This window comes from Athene noctua, chromosome 8 (assembly GCF_965140245.1).
Source record: "Athene noctua chromosome 8, bAthNoc1.hap1.1, whole genome shotgun sequence".
NCBI lineage: Eukaryota > Metazoa > Chordata > Aves > Strigiformes > Strigidae > Athene > Athene noctua.
This window is the reverse complement of record NC_134044.1, coordinates 23,750,121-23,767,640: the sequence shown is the minus strand read 5'-3', so window position 1 is coordinate 23,767,640 and position 17,520 is coordinate 23,750,121. Positions and strand designations below refer to the sequence as shown.

Sequence of the window (17,520 nt, the reverse complement as noted above, 5' to 3'; positions counted from 1 at the left end):
GAAAGGAGAACAAAGATTCTTTTCTAAAGGCATTAAAGGGAAAATTCCTCCAAAGCCCACTCCTCCTAGGTCTTTGAAGAGTTCTGTTGAGGTAATGCTATTTGTGCCAGCAAACTGTCATGTCTAAAACTTCAGAAGAATATAAATTGCTAACTGTTGATTGGTTAATTGGCAAAGAGCTTTTAATGTCTCTGCTCTTTGGCTCTTGTGGAAGAAACTGCAAAATAGTGGATTAAAGGTAATAGCTGAGGTTTTTTTTAAAAAAAAAAAGGCAGCCCCAGTTTCATCATATAAAGCAGGTATCTGGAGTTACTAATGCAGTTAAAAAAACCCTGTATACAAGTCAAATAAGTATCTCGGTGAGGCACAACCTCACAGACCAGCTTTCTTAGATCATGTTAGCATTCTTGTAATTCCTGGTGTGGAAGTTGCCTATGTCAGCAGACAGTTTCAGAAAAAGTCCATTTTGAAAACAAAAGGGAAGGTATTTATTTCATAGTAACTGTGACAGTAAGGAACTTTGACATCGGAATGAGTGAGTACGGGTCTCTGAGGTCCAATACGTGAGCAGGTATCTAAAACGAATGGACTGCTCCAGGTCCACCTTGGCTTTAGCTCTGAGAAATGGCTTTCTTGTGTCTTCTCCACACTGCCCCCCACCCCCATAGGATGAAATGTAAATGTTACGTGCAAGGACTGATTTTAATAAATGGTTTTGAGCTACATACCTAATGCAAGGATGGTAGGCAGCTGAAAGATAGTTGTTTATATGGTGAAGTGAAAGTAGAAAAGTACTTTTTACATAGTGTATGTATAATGTTCAGCACCTAATCCTCATTTCCTACTAAACATAATAGGGTTAAGTCATTGAACCTGCCCATAAATGGCTTACTAGTTTCAGACCATTATTTTGAGGAATACTATATTACTGTTATTTTCTAATTAGGCTGTAATAAAGAAAGCCATTTTCTGGGAAGAGCTCTGGTAACTACAGAATAACTTACAGAATAGCCGTTTTTTAAAAAAAAAGAAAGCTATCTTCCCTTAAAAATTCTGAAGGTTGGTTTTTTTTTAACCTGTCTTTAAGGGTGACCTTTTTTTTAGGGAGTCTATTGTAATAAAGCTCGGTTTTCTTTTGGGAATATCTCTTCACCAGAAACACCAAAATCCTGTGCAAGACCTTCCAAAAACTCAACTCCTCTTCCACTAAAGCAGTCTGCAAGATGGCAGGTTGCAAAGGAATTGTATCAGACTGAAAGTAACTATGTTGATATTCTAACAACAATTATTCAGGTAAGCTGGTTTTAAAGCAAGTACAGGTCAATTGTAATAAGATATCTAGTGTTTACATCAATAATTATTTTCAAACTGTGCTCTGCAGGCTTTTGAGTGCTTGGGTGCATCAAAGGTTCATAAAAAGATGATAATGTAAAAGTCTCATGTAATTTTACCAACATATAAAAATGTTTAGTATCTATTAATAATAAAGGCTGGAAAACACAATTTCTAGTCTGGGTTCTGTGGTGGAATTGCAGTTTGTATGAAAATTCGAAGCTTCAGGAAAATAGGATCTTCATGACTCAGATTTTTACGATGTTAGTGAATAGAGAGACATGGCAGGGGGAAAAAAACTTTCTTTAATTATTCCAAGAGCAGAATAGCAAACAGCTTACAGGAAGAGCTTTATTTCTAGAAAGTTTATTTCCATTGCAGCTGGTTATCTACTTAAAGAATGAGCTAAGATCTTTGAGCAGAAAAGTAGGTGAAAGGGGTTTGTGGTATAGTGATGTATCGAACTCAGTGTGTGTATCTTAAAACCACTCCTCCATAGCCCACTCTTGCTAAATGGGAGTGTCTCAAGATGGTGACAGCAGGAAAGTATGATCTGGAAAGAAAATGCTGTTGCTTTCATAACTATTTCTAACACAGTGTGTGGCGGTTGGGAGGGCATTAACTTTTTTTGTCTAATTCATCAGTTATTTCAAGTTCCGTTGGAGAAGGAAGGACAACTTGGAGGACCTATCCTTGCACAGGAAGAGATTAAGACTATATTTGGCAGCATTCCAGATATTCTTGATGTGCATACTAAAATAAAGGCAAGCTACAACTTCTCCCCTGCAGGGGAAGCTTTGATACAGACTTTGATTCTTTTCTGCATGCTTTAAATAGTATCTGCGGGATAGGTGTAGATTCATCCTGGTGCTGTTGCATACTGTTCAAATTATGGAATTATTTGTAAATCTAATGTAGGCTTTAAGCTTTAACACTTGTTTATAAATCTGTGAAATCTGAGTATTGTGTATGTAACTAATATTGCCCTTCAAGAGCTGGCTTCTCCTTTTCCTATCTTACTACATCTTCCTGTAGGAGTTTTTCTGTAATTGATACAAAACTGGTCAAAAGGGCTGGTGGTATCAAATGGTAATTTAACTCTCATAAATGCTTATAACATACTTGTTTCTATTAAAGCAGTAAGTGAGAACTTAGAAGTATAGTTAAAGCTATGGAACAAAACAAGTGTTTCCTAAAGTGGACTTTAGACGTGATCATATAAGGACACTTCTATCATTTGGTAAGAAAAACTAATCCCTCCTTAAATGACTGTGAACCAATTGTCAGAAACTGCTAGCTCATAAAACTGGCTTGTGCTTCAACCTCTGAACCAGCTGATTGGGTACTGAGTCCTAATAAGAGCTGATCAGAATTCCCTATGAGATTGTGTTCTCGAGGCTTGCTTTATTTTATATTTTGATTTAGATAGCAAGCACTCTCTGAAGTCATCTCTGGGTCTCACAATAGACTATGATGCAAGTCTTCCTCAAATGTGAAGTCATAAGAATCTCCTTCAAATAATGGCATATGTCTGTTCCTGTGTGCATTTCTCAGTAGGCTTTTAAAACAGAGGGACTTGCAGATTGCCTGTAACTCGGTGGTTTGGGTTTTTGGTTGGCTGCTTTTCCCAGCTTTGCTGGGATCCAGTCTAGTTAATCATGACAGATATTGATACATGCCCACTGAGATGAAAGCAGAGTGTGTGTGTCCATGTGTCAGCTAGGATTCACCTGCAGCATGTGGTGTAGACAAAGCTGCTTAGACGTAGTGGTTGTGTTTACCTTCATCTTTGACTTAATAAAGATAAGTGGCAGCAACAAACTAATATTAATAGTGAATCCTTTTCACCTAAGGTGAATCCTGAACCTTCAGCTGTGCCCTCTTGTCCTTGTTATTAGCTGACAGTGAATAAGCTTGATCCTTATCAAGCTGATACAGGCTTAACAGCTTGGTCTCACTTTAATTGACACCCTGGTGCAGCAAGTGAGGGAAAGCTATGCTAGTTCTATTTGAATCCTATCTTATGGACTTGAGTCATATAGTAGTTGTGGACTCTTCATTAGTTGGCTCAATTGTCTTCTGTGTATACTTTTTAAATAATCCGTCGGGATATGTTCTGTAGTGTGTTTGGACAGCAGTGTCATCTTGTTGCAGAGTTGGCTAGTGCTGATACACTGCTAGGCTCTGCTTGTGCTGATCTAAAACTATATTCAGGAAGGCAGAGGTCTCTTACTTTCAGATCTCAGTAGATGAAGGGGCTTAATGTGAAACTGTACAGCTTTCAGGATTGCCTCTTGTCAGCGTGGACACACAGAGCTAATTATATGTATTTGGCAGAACACTGATTCCCATCTTATAGCTTTATGCAGTTCATTCTCATCTTTTTTTCTTCTCCCCCATCCCTGCATGTATTCTAGGAAGACCTGGAAGATCTTATGATGAATTGGACTGAAAGCAAAAGCATTGGTGATATTATTCTTAAATATGTAAGTTTCTGCTGGTATTTTTTTTTTTGAGTTATTATGAGCTATTATCTTGCCTTACAAATAATCCGTTTGTAGGAGCTAGCAAACACAAGCAAAGCACTATTGAGTGAGAGAGAATATTAACTTGGATCATTGTATTTTCTGTTTAGACTTTTCAGTTGTTAGATTATATACTTTGTACAGGTAATCCATGTCAAGTTTAAGTGTATGTATCTGTCCACTTGTATACGGGGGTAAAACTCCAAATAGATATGGTTTGAGAACTGTAATCTGTAACACTATAGAGATGCCTTTTTAGTCAGACATTAAAAGGGGCTCCTCCTGTAACCTTAGCTATCTGTTGTCTCTGATCAGTGGTAAATAACTAGGAAAATAACTCTTCATTGAAGCTTCTTGTGTTCTTCATGCAATACTCGAATGTGGAAGCGAATAAAGACTCCTTGTTTTCCCAAGTACAGAATGTGCAGAACAGGAAAGCAATGTCTGGGACTGCACTGCATTTTAAAATAAGTAGTCTGCTAGGTGTCTTGTGCTTTTGCTGACCTGATCATTTTGAGGCAAATATTGTTTGGCATTCTGAAATTGTCAGTCTAAGGTATTGCTTCTGGTGGTTTAGTGTCTTCTAAAGGTGTTTGCAGTAACTGGAGAAAACACCTGTCTGCCTGTCTGAAATTTCCAAAATTCTCACTAAAAGCGTCTTGCTAGGTGAGAATCTGCCTTCTACTTGAGCTGCTTGGCACTTTCTAAGATTGTCACATGTGTACTTGATGTTTCTGAAAGCAGTCTGCATTTAATCAGCAGCATTGAATCTTGGGCATCTGGCATGCAAAAATGTCTTAACTTGTTCTGTGAACATGCATGGGTTTACAACACATTTTTTATTATTCTTTATTGAAATGTGCCTTTGAGCAGCTTTGTATGGCTTGGGGCATATGAACATATGTACAATGCTACATAATATGTAAAGCAGAGCTGTAACAGTTGTTTCTTTCAGTCAAAAGACTTGTTGAAAACATACCCTCCATTTGTGAATTTCTTCGAAATGAGCAAGGAGACTATTACTAGATGTGAAAAGCAGAAGCCAAGGTTTCATGCCTTCCTAAAGGTAAGTGTCTGCAGAACTAAGTATTTGGTAGAACATGGAGGTCATTACCAAGTAAACTACTTAATGCAGTAAGTGGAGGAATGTGGAATTTTGGAGGCTTGGAGGAATGTGAACATCTCTTGGTGAGACAGAAATAGGAAGGATTTGGACGTCAATCCCTCAAGCTCCTTGTAAGACTCTCTCATAAGAGGTCCAAGTTCCTCCTCTGTTATCCAGCTTTTAAGGTAGTTTCATTATATGCATTTGTTGCTGGAAAAAGTACGTTCTGATTTACTTTTTCCCAAATACATGTCTTCTCTTTTCTCTAAAGATAACTAGAGCTGCTGCTTTTTAGTGGTCCCCCTCCCTGTCTATTTCTGTAATAGCTTTTAACTCGCTTTCAGCAGCTATAAATTTCCAGGCAGGTAGAATCTCTCAACATTCTTGTGACTAATGAATAGGAGCATAGCAGTGGAGATGTAAGAGGAATATGATCTTCAAAGAAAGAGTTATCTGAAGATGAGTCTTAAGACTCTTGAGCTCTTCAGATAAAGGTATATAGCTGATTAAAGTGCAGCATAACTTTAACTCTTCTATATCCAACAAGTGTCTCTCAAATAGTGATCACACTAATAGATTTCAGCTTTATGTTTTCTGAGGTACCAGGAATTATATCCAAGTAAGATGGGAAAATGAATAAGAGAACAGGCCATCCCCTGTCCCACTCCGCATTAGCATCTGAATAAAGAGAGTTTAAAATTAAACATTCTGAGAACATAAATCACATGGTAAATTCTGTGCAGATTTGAACATAGTGTTTTTTAATCTGATCTGTTAATGACCAATTAATTACCATGATCTGTGGTAAACAATCCTCAAACTTTAATGCTAGTGTCAAGGAAGACAATTTTTCTCCTAGTTTGTAACTTTGGAGCTTGTGTGTGTGTGGAAAAAGTAAGAATTGTTTCCTTTCTTCCCTTTCTTTTCCCCAGATAAACCAAGCTAAACCTGAATGTGGCCGCCAAAGCCTAGCTGAACTCCTTATCCGTCCTGTTCAAAGGCTGCCTAGTGTTGCTCTACTACTAAATGGTAAGCTAGTGAGAATTTTTTTATTAGTTTGTCTGTGAAGGTGCTAAAACCAAGATAAAGTCTGGTTTTTGTCATAATTAGCAACAGCTTTTCTTATATAAACCAAGCCTGATTCTGGGAGTTAATCATGTTTAATGGCAGTCAGCAAGACCGATTACTGAAGAAAGCATACTTCTGGTTGAATTTCACTTGTTGATATATTTGTCTGCAGGATACAGGTAGAGGAAAAGTTTGCTCTGGCAACAATTGTGTCTCTTCAAATACAAATATAATTGAGATTCAAGTGCAGCTAGCATAAACTAGAGAGCAATTCGTATTGACAAGGCTTTACAGCTTCATACATTCCACCTGGTATCAACCACTTGCTGTAATAATGATTATGTTAAAAAAGTAATATAGAAACCACACCACCCCCCCTCTGTTTTGGTTAGAAAAAGACTTCTGTGCTTGTCTGTGCACTTCAACAAAACCATCATGTGGTCTTGTTGATTTCTGAGTAGTTGGAGGCTTTGGTTTTGTATTGTAGGTGGGTTTTTTCTTAATGATATGCATAGACAATTGGTGCTCAGCCTACTTCCCTGCTTAGTCAAGGCTATTTTGACTCCAGAAGAGCTGTGATTTCAGTCATATCCGATTTACAGTTTAAACTTGAATTTTTCATATGTCTGGCACTTGTAATGTGTGTGCGTGGTTTGAGTTTTTTCTTTAATTGCAGATATTAAGAAGCATACAGCAGAAGAGAACCCAGATAAAGTAACTTTAGAAAGAGCTATTGAATCGTTAAAGGAAGTGATGACGTAAGTGGTGCTTATTCTATGAAACATACTGTTACACTTTTAGAATATCTGTTCCTTCTAAATTGCTCTTAGTGTGTTGTTGCCATAATCTTACTCTCCATGTAGATATACGTAATTGTATGTGTTCTTCAGTCTCCCTTTGGCCAGTGGTGTCACTTTGCCAATCTGTGCCAGAGCTCTTGAAGGAGTCTGTGGTGTTGTTACCCAGCACTTCTACCTGAACCTCTGCTAACTCCCTGCCTCACCCTGAAGTGGAACCTCCCAAGTCTACTCTTCTGTTCCAACTCTTATTTCTGTCTGTTCCCTCCAGAATGGAAGAGATGTGTTGTCTTTAAATCTTACTTGTATGCATGTATTCACTGAAAGGACATGCTATTGGTGGAAGATTAGTTTCTCTTCTGGTCCTGTATTAGCTATTCTTGGCACCATTCCATGAGTTAATTAGCTGAAAGCTGGAGCTTTTTAGATTGTAAGTCTCACCTCTTTTGAAGTGTAGCATGTCTCCAGCAATAAGACCTCCTATATTAATTGTGTAAATGTTTGTCCAACTTTAACAACACCAACAACTTTTAAATTGTAATTATTCCTATATCTGCTTCTTGGCGAGGTGCAGTCCTGACTTGGGGGAAAAAAAGGCAGGCTGTAAAACATTGCTTTGCCTTGGTCTCTAGTTCAGAATCTTACAGGGTGAGGGAGTGGCATTATTTATTAACTGGATGGTATGTCAAATACTGATAACATGACAAGAATATTCTGGATCTGAAGTTTCCTATGTTCTTAGCATGTGGTATTTAGATACTTCAGTGAGCAAGTGTGGTTGATTTTACATTTTCCAGTGCTGCTGTGTAAACTATATCTCTGAATGTTTAGCTTAATTATTTTGATGTGTTAAATGCTGTGCATTCACTTACTGTTGCTTGATACTGAAGATAAATATAATATCCTTCCCTCAGACATATTAATGAAGACAAAAGAAAAACAGAGGCACAAAGGCAGTTCTTTGACGTTGTCTATGAAGTTGATGGATGTCCGGTAAGTAATTTCTCTGAAGTGGCAGACCTGTAAAATGATTGTGCAGTAGTTTACTTCCTTTGCAAAAGCATGTGAGGTTAAAATGCAATGGTGCTGGTTTAAACAGATTTCCAGTGTTAAGCTGTAAGCAAGCAGTAATCCAGCCCTTGAACTAAATGCCTAATGAGCTTTTTGCTTCTATCACTTAGGCCAATCTCTTGTCCTCTCACCGAAGCTTAGTTCAGCGTTTGGAAACGGTAGCACTTGGTGATGACCTCTGTGACAGGGGAGAACAGGTCACGCTCTTTCTGTTCAATGACTGCCTAGAGGTAAGATGACTATATAAGTACATCTCATGAACTGAATGTTAAAGGGTTTGACACTACATATGAATATAAGCAAGTAAAATTTAAAAACTTTGAAACAAAATTCTTAGTCATGGGGAACTGATAGCTCAGTGCTGATGTGTTGGCTTATACAATAGCTAATGGAAAGGCAACAAGTTGTTGAATCATCAAGAGGTGTTAATGTAGCCTTTAATGTCTTGCAACCAGATCAAATTTAAAAGCAGCATTTTAAGAAATAAATGTTTATCTGAATAGCACTTTGAGTAGTACCAATGTGCTTGAGTTCTTGGCTCAGCAGGATGTTTGCCCTTGTAAAGGTTAGTCATATTTAATGTGAGTAAATAGAGGGTCTCTGGGGTAGATCTGTCTCTGCTTAGGCTACCAAAAAAAAAATCACATATTAAATGCCTTAGACTAACAGTATGTTAGGAAGAACTAGGAGGGAAAAGTAATATAACTGGGTTTTGGAGACTTATGTGGAGAAACTGAGGTTGCAAAGGACACTTTGTGAAAGTACTTGTTACTGTCTACAGCAGTAAAGAACATTGTCTTCACAGGAGACCAACTCCTAAAATAATCCAAAACTAGTGCTGTCTTAAGCATCACTTAGAGACTAAAGCCTATTGTTGTGACTAGTGATGAACTCTTCCTGGGAGTCAGGTTGACTCAGCTTCATCACTTGTAAAGGAGGGAAAAGCTTCTTGGCTTATCTCTTGTACAAGATAAAAACAACTCAAAATACCTTACTTAGGCATGTAAGATACCTATGTGATAACGTAAAGTAAAAACTGACTGACCAGCCTGCACTGCAAAACCCACTCAATGGCTGCACACTCAAGAAACAGCAAGTGATACTTCTGGGATATGACACACCATAGCCTAAGTTGGCTCATGCATATAGGTGTTGTCTTTTCTGTTTAAATCTAGACTACCTTTGTGGTGGGTTTCAAAGGACCCTTGCTTGTTGTGCAGGGTAGAATTGAGGTCTGCAATGCAAAATTACTTCCCCTCATGTCTTTTTAAACATATTTTATTTTACTTTTGAGGTGAGTGTATTGATGCTAAGTAACAAATATTGCCATGCCACTTGAACTGTAGACAGTGAATAGTGAGATAAGTGAGTTCCTTAAAGACTTATGTGGTAAATAGTGAAACACTCTTGAGTATTTTTCTGTAGAAAGACTTCTGTATACTAGAAGGTAAAAGAATAGAAGAGAGACAAATAGATGGCAATAGACCTAACTTTAACCTCTTTGTCTTCAATTTCACTGCAGATTGCCAGGAAACGGCATAAAGTTATTGGTGTTTTCAAGAGCCCGCATGGCCACACAAGGCCTCCTGCATCTCTCAAGCATGTTGTTCTCATGCCTCTCTCCCAGATCAAGAAAGTCCTAGACATCAGGGAGACAGAAGGTCTGTATGCTTTGAAGTGCTGTGGTAGCTAATGAAAGTTGTGGTTCAGAGTATAAAGGTCTGCTGTTGTGGGACAGAATGCTAAGGTAGGTTTGTTGTATGGTGTGTTAGGTATGTGATTTTAGTATAAGCTTCTCTTAGAAGCTGTGTATGAGCTTGAGAATTCCTTGCGCTGAGACCGCTTGGTTTTTCAAGGATCTCTGCAGGATGCTGAATTTAACAGAACTACTAAATAGCATTAGCATAAGCTAACCAAATGGCAGCGTGAGTTAAACAGAGGAGTACGCTTGACAGCTCTGGATTTACAAACCAACACGAAAAAACCCCAAACCTCGGTCCAAAGCATTAGACTGGCCAGAGACAAGTGATGTCGCTGTGAAATCAAATCTTCATTTGTCTGGTGATGATGCTGTTCAGGAATAGCTGTGCTTAGCATCTTAAAAGAAGGATTTAGATGACTTAATTTCTGCAGCTGCTTTGCCATGCTGAGACTGTAGGGGTTTCACTGAAGTGATGCATTTCAACAGCAGCAGAAGTCCATGCTACAGTACTGTTCTAGCCTTGATAGTGACTTCTAAAGAAGTCTAGTCAGACTAGTTTCTAGATCTATACTGTAGAAAGATAGATCTGATATTTCGCTGTGGGTGATGGTATGCACATCATACTTGTTCTGCTTTCTGTTCTCTGAAGCACCTGAACATAGAAACCCAATAAAAAATAGAAATGGCAAAGAGGATAGGTAGTAAATGTGATGCATATGGGTTTCTCTCAAGAATTCTCTTCAAATTTCTGTGCAACACATAAGTTTACTTTGTGACTTGGATGATGGGAGCCATTTGTAAGCCTCCAATTTCATATCTGCCAAGAACTTTAGTATGCAAATCTTGGGAGAGGTCAGCTACTCTTTCTTATATATATTCCCTTCCAGGACTGCTTTTCCAGTGCTGCTTTTCTGAGCTGGCAAAGGGTTATTTTTCTTTCTCTCTTAACTGTTTAGCATGCTTCAGCTGGGTCTGTTATAAAGGCATATCTGCAGTGGGTTAATTTTCTGCAATCAAGTGAGTAATTTTTGCCAAGTTTAAGCAGTAAAACTAGCGTAATTTAACTAATGTGTTATATATAGTACTGATGTCTTTGTTGCTTTTTCCTGCTTTACAGAATAGGGTAAATAATATTTTCCTTGGTCTCTGTGGATAAAGAAATGATCTGTCCAACATTTTATGAGTTAGAGAATGAAACTGATACTTACTGCTATATCCAGTAAAGACCAACTAGTCTGCAGACTATGGTATACAGATTATTTGGTGAATAAACTGTTGCATGAACAGCTGATTGCAGCTGTTGATGAAGGATATGGACAGAACTTGGTGCTCTTGCAAGTGATGCAACAGCTATTGTGTAAAAAGAGATAAAATCCTTGCACCAAATCATACTGTCCCTAACTCTAGCTCCTGGCAGATGGAACACTAACTCTTCTGAAGGTTCCTCCCTGAATTACGTGAAAAATTATTATTCTTTAACTCCTTGCCTCTTTTTTTTTAATAAACTGTAGATTGCCATAAAGCTTTTGCCTTAGTTGTGCGGCCCCCTACAGAACTCAACAACAAGCTACTCAGTTTCCAGATGACAACTGAAGAACCTCCTAAAGAAGACTGGTTGAAGACATTGTGTCGACACGTGGCTAACACTATTTGTAAAGCAGATGCAGTAAGTACTCTGGAACCATGTTGCTGATTGGAATTATTTCTCTCTTTTTGGCCTGAAGCACATGAAACTAAAGGACTTGTTAATAGTGGACATGCTGGAGGTGAAGTAGAGCAGAAAACATTTGTGCGAGCGTGTCTGCAAGTGAGTGGTTAAAAGGTGGAAAAGGAAATGGCCTGGAAGTTACCTTCTACAGAGGCTAATAAGTACTTAAAAACCAAGAATCATGTCTTTTCCCCATTACAAAGTAACTATAAAAAATTTAAACTCTGCACTGTGTATCTAACAGAACTGTCTTCACCTTGCTTCTTTCAGAGCTATGTTGCAATTTACAATCCCAGCATTATGAATCGTGTTTTGATTCAACTCTGTGTTAGGTTGAATTCTTTGTTCTACACCTTATCTGCATGGGCACCAGAATGTAAGAGACGTGAAGCATCTTCTTCCTATAGACAGAAGCCTAAAACCTTAAAACAAAGAAGTAAAGAAAACAATGAAATAAAGGAGGCACTCGCCTCCTCACATTTTTAGAAGTTCAATGCGTGGGCTTTCTGCAGCCAGAAAACTACTAATTTGAAGAGTAGATCCTCTCCAATTAGGGCAAGAGACTTTCAGCTAATGTTTTAATTATGTAAGAGTGTATTCATATCAGTCATCCAAATTTGCTGAAAATATGTGCAGTACATGTAGCAGAAACAACTGATTTAGGCTAGAAATGTTTCATGTCTGCATTGTACTCTTAATGTACAATGTTTGGTTGTCTGATTTTTAAAGACATGCTTGTTTCAGGACAGGTAGATAGGTAATCAAAATAGCATCTTAATTTTATTTTGTTTGGCTTGTCATCTAGGAACTTATGAATAATAAATGTGGCTTTGTGCTTTTCCTTCTTTTTTAGGTACTGAGTAGGGAAAGTACTGATTTAGCAGTGTTCATTTAATCTGTCTGTCTCCTATCTTTAGTCTTCTGTGTTATGCATAGCTCAAAGGAATGGAAAAGTGTTGGGTTTTAATAGAAATTAAATCTCTGTGTAATAAATGTATCGTTCCCTCTTGCCCCAGGACGTGCAGAATCATATGCTCGCAAGTTGTAACCTATGCTGAATCCCATTAGTTATAATTTCTATAACTACTGCTTTGTACCAACTATGTAATACTACTTTTCTTGTTGATTTAAATGTCAAATTGAGATTAAATTTAAGCACACTTCCCCTTTTCCTTGGTTGTCAAGAACTCTGTAGCATCGTGAGAATGAGATAGCGTTGGCTTTGTCACATGGTGGCAGTAAAGGCTTTAACTACTCTTTATTAGACACTAGGACTAGCCATACAGCTTGCTGTCTGGTGTCATTATGATTTTTTTTTTTTCCCAGAACTTTTTTGAGGGTAAACTGACTTTTCTCAAAATAAAACCCCCAAACAACAACAATAACAAAATAACCCCGAGCAACTTCCCACTCACATGTGTGTCCCACTCTCTGCCCAAGTTTTGAAGTAGCTAGCCAGGGATTGCTTTGCACATGCTAGAGTTTAAGAATGAAGCATGAAAAAAACCCCCAAACAAACCCAAAACCTGTGGCTATTCTGAAACATCTATTGGCTTTAAGCAGAAAGACTTAGTCTTAATGTTTGACAGCTGAATCTATCAAGGTTCCACTTCAGAAGAGTGCTAGATGTGTCTGTGAAACAGTGGTATATTTCTTGTGAAACTCCCTAGGTATCCTTCAGAACTACTGCCTTTACTTTGGTTGACCCTGAGCTTGAAACTGAATCAAACAAACCAAATGTAAAACTACTGATGAAGTGGTTTCATAAACTGATTGCACCAGCAGTTAATCTCCAGAAGTGACGTGAAAGCAAATAGCTGCTTAACTGTGTGTTAAGAGTTAAATATGGAGGAATATGGCAATTAAAACCTCTAAATCTGACCTAAAGGACTAGAGAATGATATTTTGACAAGTGCTGATGTTTGACCATTATTTTTGTCTATAGGAAAATCTCATTTATACTGCTGATCCTGATTCCGTTGAAGTAACTACTAAAGATATGGACAGCACTTTAAGCAGAGCATCCAGAGCAATAAAGAAAACATCAAAAAAGGTAAGATACCACAAAGATAGTGCTTTAGAGTAAACCTCACCTTAGTTGGGGAATTGTGCTGGTATTCCTGTTTCAGGTGTTTTGTAGTATTTAGAGTAGTGACAGGAAAAAATCTGAACTAACATTTTTTTCAGTATAAGCCTCTTAAAGAAGATGAGGAGTGTTTGAGGTTTTGATTGAGTAGTTTTGGAGTATATAGTCTTAAGTTTTACGGTCATAAGAATTATGTAGTCATTCTTGAGTCTGTTATGGAACTTTCTCTGTAATATGTTTGAAAGATTCAAAAGACTAAAAAGAATCCCAACCCTCAGTTGTAACTGTTTTTAGCATCTTGAATGAAGTTTTAAAGCTGCATGCAGTTACCTAAATTCAAGTACCTTCAAAAGTAGGATGGGTGTAGAGTATGCCTGTCCTGATAATAGAACAGAGTTTGAAACGGCAAGGAAGTGCTGAATGCTAGTATCTGCCTGGGTATGCTTTCCTCTGTGTATGGCTTAGCTGCTCTCAGCTAACAGACTGAGGAACTGTGCCCTGTTCTGCTAAGAGGAGCTGCCTGGGAGGCAGGAGGAGGGCTGCCTGTCTGTGCTGTCATGCTGGCTGTGCACTGGGTTTGGTTCTGCTGAAGTCTGTGTGTGTGAGAAGGGGTGGCAGAGAGGGATGCAGCAAGGAGGAATCTGTTCCCCATTCTCAGCAGCCTCACAGCAGGCCTTAGTATGTTCAAGATAATCATTACTGTTTCTTAGAGAAAACCATAGAGGCTCCTGTAGTTTGGAAGCTGCTGAAGGCTAAATTGAGAGCAACTTAAAGGAGAGGGGCCTTGACTTTGCAGAAGGGGTATGGGGAAGCCTTGTTGACCAGGCCTTATTTTGACTTCTCCCTGAATCTCTGCCCTCCTTCCTCATTCCCCCCTCTTGTCTGCCCATATTTGGACAGAGTGAGAAGACCAGGAGTGATGGGATGACCTTAAGAGACAGATCACCTTGTGGGTATATTTGGCTAGTTTTGATACACATCCCTACAGATGTTCAAAATCTGAATGGTAACCTATATTATTATAGTTATTACAGTCAGATTTTTTTTTTTATCAGTGTATAACTGCTTGTCAAACTCCTCAGGTTACAAGAGCATTTTCTTTCTCAAAAACACCAAAGAGAGCTCTTCGAAGGGCTTTAATGTCACATAGTGCAACAGAAGGAAGAAGCCCCAGTTCAGCTAATGAGAGTTATATAGGCAGCCGACTGACTAGTACGTCGTCATTAGCGGTAAGTGATTTGGCTGTGCAGGCAAAATAAGTAACCTTTTTTAAGATCACAGTTAGTTTAATGTCTGGTGCTGATTTTACTTTAACAGTTTCAAGATTCACAGTAGAGAAACTTGTCTTTAACTACATTGATAGATGTATTATTTTCTGAGCAAGAGTTGTTTAAGGAGAAGGCTTACCTGCAGAAAATGCAGAAAAACCTGCTGTATGTACTAGAAACTGGGAGTTGCCTTGTACAATTAAGTTGGAAAAAAACTCCCAAAACCAAAACAACCTCTCTTGCCAGAGATGGAATATGTATCCTCAGAGGGAGAGACTTCCAACACCCTGACTTGTGTTGGTTCATGCTTTTGATTTTTTGGACAATATACAAATGTGGTGTACAACCCTGAATAGCATGGTGCAAGTATCAATGAAAGTAGTGAGATGATAGATGTGCTATGAAACAAACTGGGAAGGAAGGGTTGAGAAATACAGATGCTGCAGCCTGCGAGTTTTTAAAAAGGCAAGGGAATTATTTCCTTATACGTACTTAAGAAAACTTGGTAAAAGAATATATTCTTCTACACACTGCAACTCTTCTGCTATGCTTGGCTGCCTATTGTGACTTCTGCTACCTGAGGTCAAACTCAATTTCCTAGTACAGTCTAGTAAAGCAGACTACTAGATTTGGAGGAATTTTTTCATCACCTTCACCTTTATTCTAGTGTTTGAGTAAATCTATATGCTGAGTAAACATCTGCTTTAAAGCCTATAGTTTGTAGGACAGAAGGCCAAGAACAGGATTTCTTGTGTATCTTTTTACTGTTGCCTCATATGTCAGTACCTTTAATATAGAGATAATTCAGTATGTTTGAGTGGCCATTAAATTGTACAACATGAAGATATTGCCCTGCTCTCCCACATGAGATAGGCATGAGAAAATATGGAATAATAAGGGAGGAAGTATTACAGTGGACTCCCTTGATTTAGAGGAAATAAAGTCTACCAGTGTAGCTGTATCTCAGCTCTCTGTAGAGACTTTCTTCAATTGACTGCTTCAACAGCTGCTTTCTAATTCTAATATTCTGTCTGCACTTTGATACAGCACTGTATGTCATTTCTCATGAAAATGCAAGTCATGTACTTTTGTGTGTCTATCCCATAGAAAAATATAAATTTTTTTCCGCAAAATGATAGGAACTTAGAGTAGTAAAAACTATATTCCTATTTAAATTCTTCCCAGAGTTTCTTGGACCTCTGAGGTATTAAGCTGTAGCTTGGCAGCAGATCATATGTTGTGTGTGATGATATGTGGGGTTTTTTTAACCAATCCCACACACCACTGAACTTGCGTAAAGCCTGTTTGGTTGAATCCCAGGTTTGGTTGAATCCCCAATGCAGTTCTTAAGAAGGAAACGAAAGCTGCAGCAAACCTCTCTGAGTCCACTGAGAGTGTCAAATCTGTTATTTGGCCATTGTTTTATTTAAATTAAATCCTGGCCTCTGCTTATGTGGGGATTTTTTTTTGGTGTAGAAAAATAATGAAGTAAAAATATCAATAAAGCTTGGATGCTTGGGCTTTTTGATGTTTGAACTAACTCTTGAACCCCTTCCTAATTGTAGATTGCTCGTTCATCTTCTACGTGCAGCCTAAATGGATCTGTCAAATGTGCTGTTAATGTTCATCGCTCCAATTCTGTTGATTGGAGCTCACAAAATTCCAGGCCTCAACCTGTGCTATGTCCTGGTTCTCCAAATATTCGTCTTTCAAATGCTGTAGAAGAAAAAAACTCTTCCAACTTGGAAAGCTTAAATGGTCATGCCTTGGACAGATCATGGCCTATCCCTATTATTACTACCACTTGTGTCGATGCTGGGGATGATAACCAGTGTGGTGCTGAAAAGTTCTGAGCATCACATCCTGACTGTTAAAGCCCATCTTGCATGAAGTGAGCAAAAAAAATCTTGGTTCCTCTAAGCTAAGACAGCACGGTACAACTATATAAAACCCTAGAATCCACACAGTGTTTCAAATGGTGTTGGGTTTTTCTTTCACTTGTTCTAATGCACAGGGTTGGAGTTAACACTCACATGTGGTCCAGTTCTCTTTCTGGTTCTGAGTGCAAAGTTAATTCTTTAACAAATCCTCTTAACTTTAATATTTTTGTGTTCTTAATTTCTACACAATTGAATTATTTATTGGTTTAAGTGTCCAAGTGGCAGTGTAGATCAGTGGCTGAAGTTCTGAGGAATTAACTTGGTTGCAGGAAAGTCTTGAACAGCTAATTTTACCTATGGTTTTAAGTTTTTGTTCCCCTATCTGTAAATAGAAAAAATATCTGGTATAAAATAGAGTTTAGTAAAAGCTGCTATATAAAGAGGAGTTTAGGATTTATTTTTCAAATATTGTCTATGACTGCAAATAGAAGATATGCAATAAACAGGCATTAGACCTCACAGTGAAGTGGTATATCCTTACCTGCTCAAAATATCCCTATTTAAAAGATTGTTGAAGCATGCGGGTGCAGCAAGCTGCCTAACTACCATGACCTGTTTATAGGCTGAAAAGCCAGGCTGTGCTATAAAGAGCAACAGAAGATGACTTGTGAAAGTATCTAGAGGTCTAGTGTAAAAAGAAGATAAAATCTCAGCTGATCCAGAGAGGTTAACTTTTAGTGCTACATATTGATGTGTTGGTAACTTTAATTCCCAGTAGCAGCCTGTGCTCCTAGCACTGGAAAAGTCAGCTTTTTGCCTAGTTTGTGCCCACTGAGGTGCAGCTAAAGCAAACTTTGGCAAATCATTGCGATGTCTGTTGCCTTCTGTAGTCAAGAAAGCATGTGTTCAGCATCTAATTTGCTGCTCAAAGCTTGTAAGAATACAGAAAGTTGTAGGATCTGAGGGGAGCTCCATTTC

The 17,520-nt window shown here is 38.3% G+C and overlaps 1 protein-coding gene across 1 annotated transcript in view; it reads left to right on the top strand.

Moving 5' to 3' along the window:
• Nucleotides 1-17,520, top strand: part of ECT2 (epithelial cell transforming 2) — a 30,607-nt gene that overhangs the window by 11,110 nt on the left and 1,977 nt on the right. Inside the window, exons 13-25 of the mRNA XM_074911740.1 lie at nucleotides 1,157-1,293; nucleotides 1,977-2,096; nucleotides 3,750-3,818; nucleotides 4,813-4,923; nucleotides 5,895-5,991; nucleotides 6,707-6,788; nucleotides 7,742-7,820; nucleotides 8,009-8,128; nucleotides 9,421-9,559; nucleotides 11,112-11,266; nucleotides 13,254-13,361; nucleotides 14,477-14,623; nucleotides 16,228-16,553. Of these exons, the coding sequence (XP_074767841.1) occupies nucleotides 1,157-1,293; nucleotides 1,977-2,096; nucleotides 3,750-3,818; nucleotides 4,813-4,923; nucleotides 5,895-5,991; nucleotides 6,707-6,788; nucleotides 7,742-7,820; nucleotides 8,009-8,128; nucleotides 9,421-9,559; nucleotides 11,112-11,266; nucleotides 13,254-13,361; nucleotides 14,477-14,623; nucleotides 16,228-16,515 (1,652 nt within the window). The 3' untranslated portion in view covers nucleotides 16,516-16,553. The remainder of the gene's footprint in view (nucleotides 1-1,156; nucleotides 1,294-1,976; nucleotides 2,097-3,749; nucleotides 3,819-4,812; nucleotides 4,924-5,894; nucleotides 5,992-6,706; nucleotides 6,789-7,741; nucleotides 7,821-8,008; nucleotides 8,129-9,420; nucleotides 9,560-11,111; nucleotides 11,267-13,253; nucleotides 13,362-14,476; nucleotides 14,624-16,227; nucleotides 16,554-17,520) is intronic.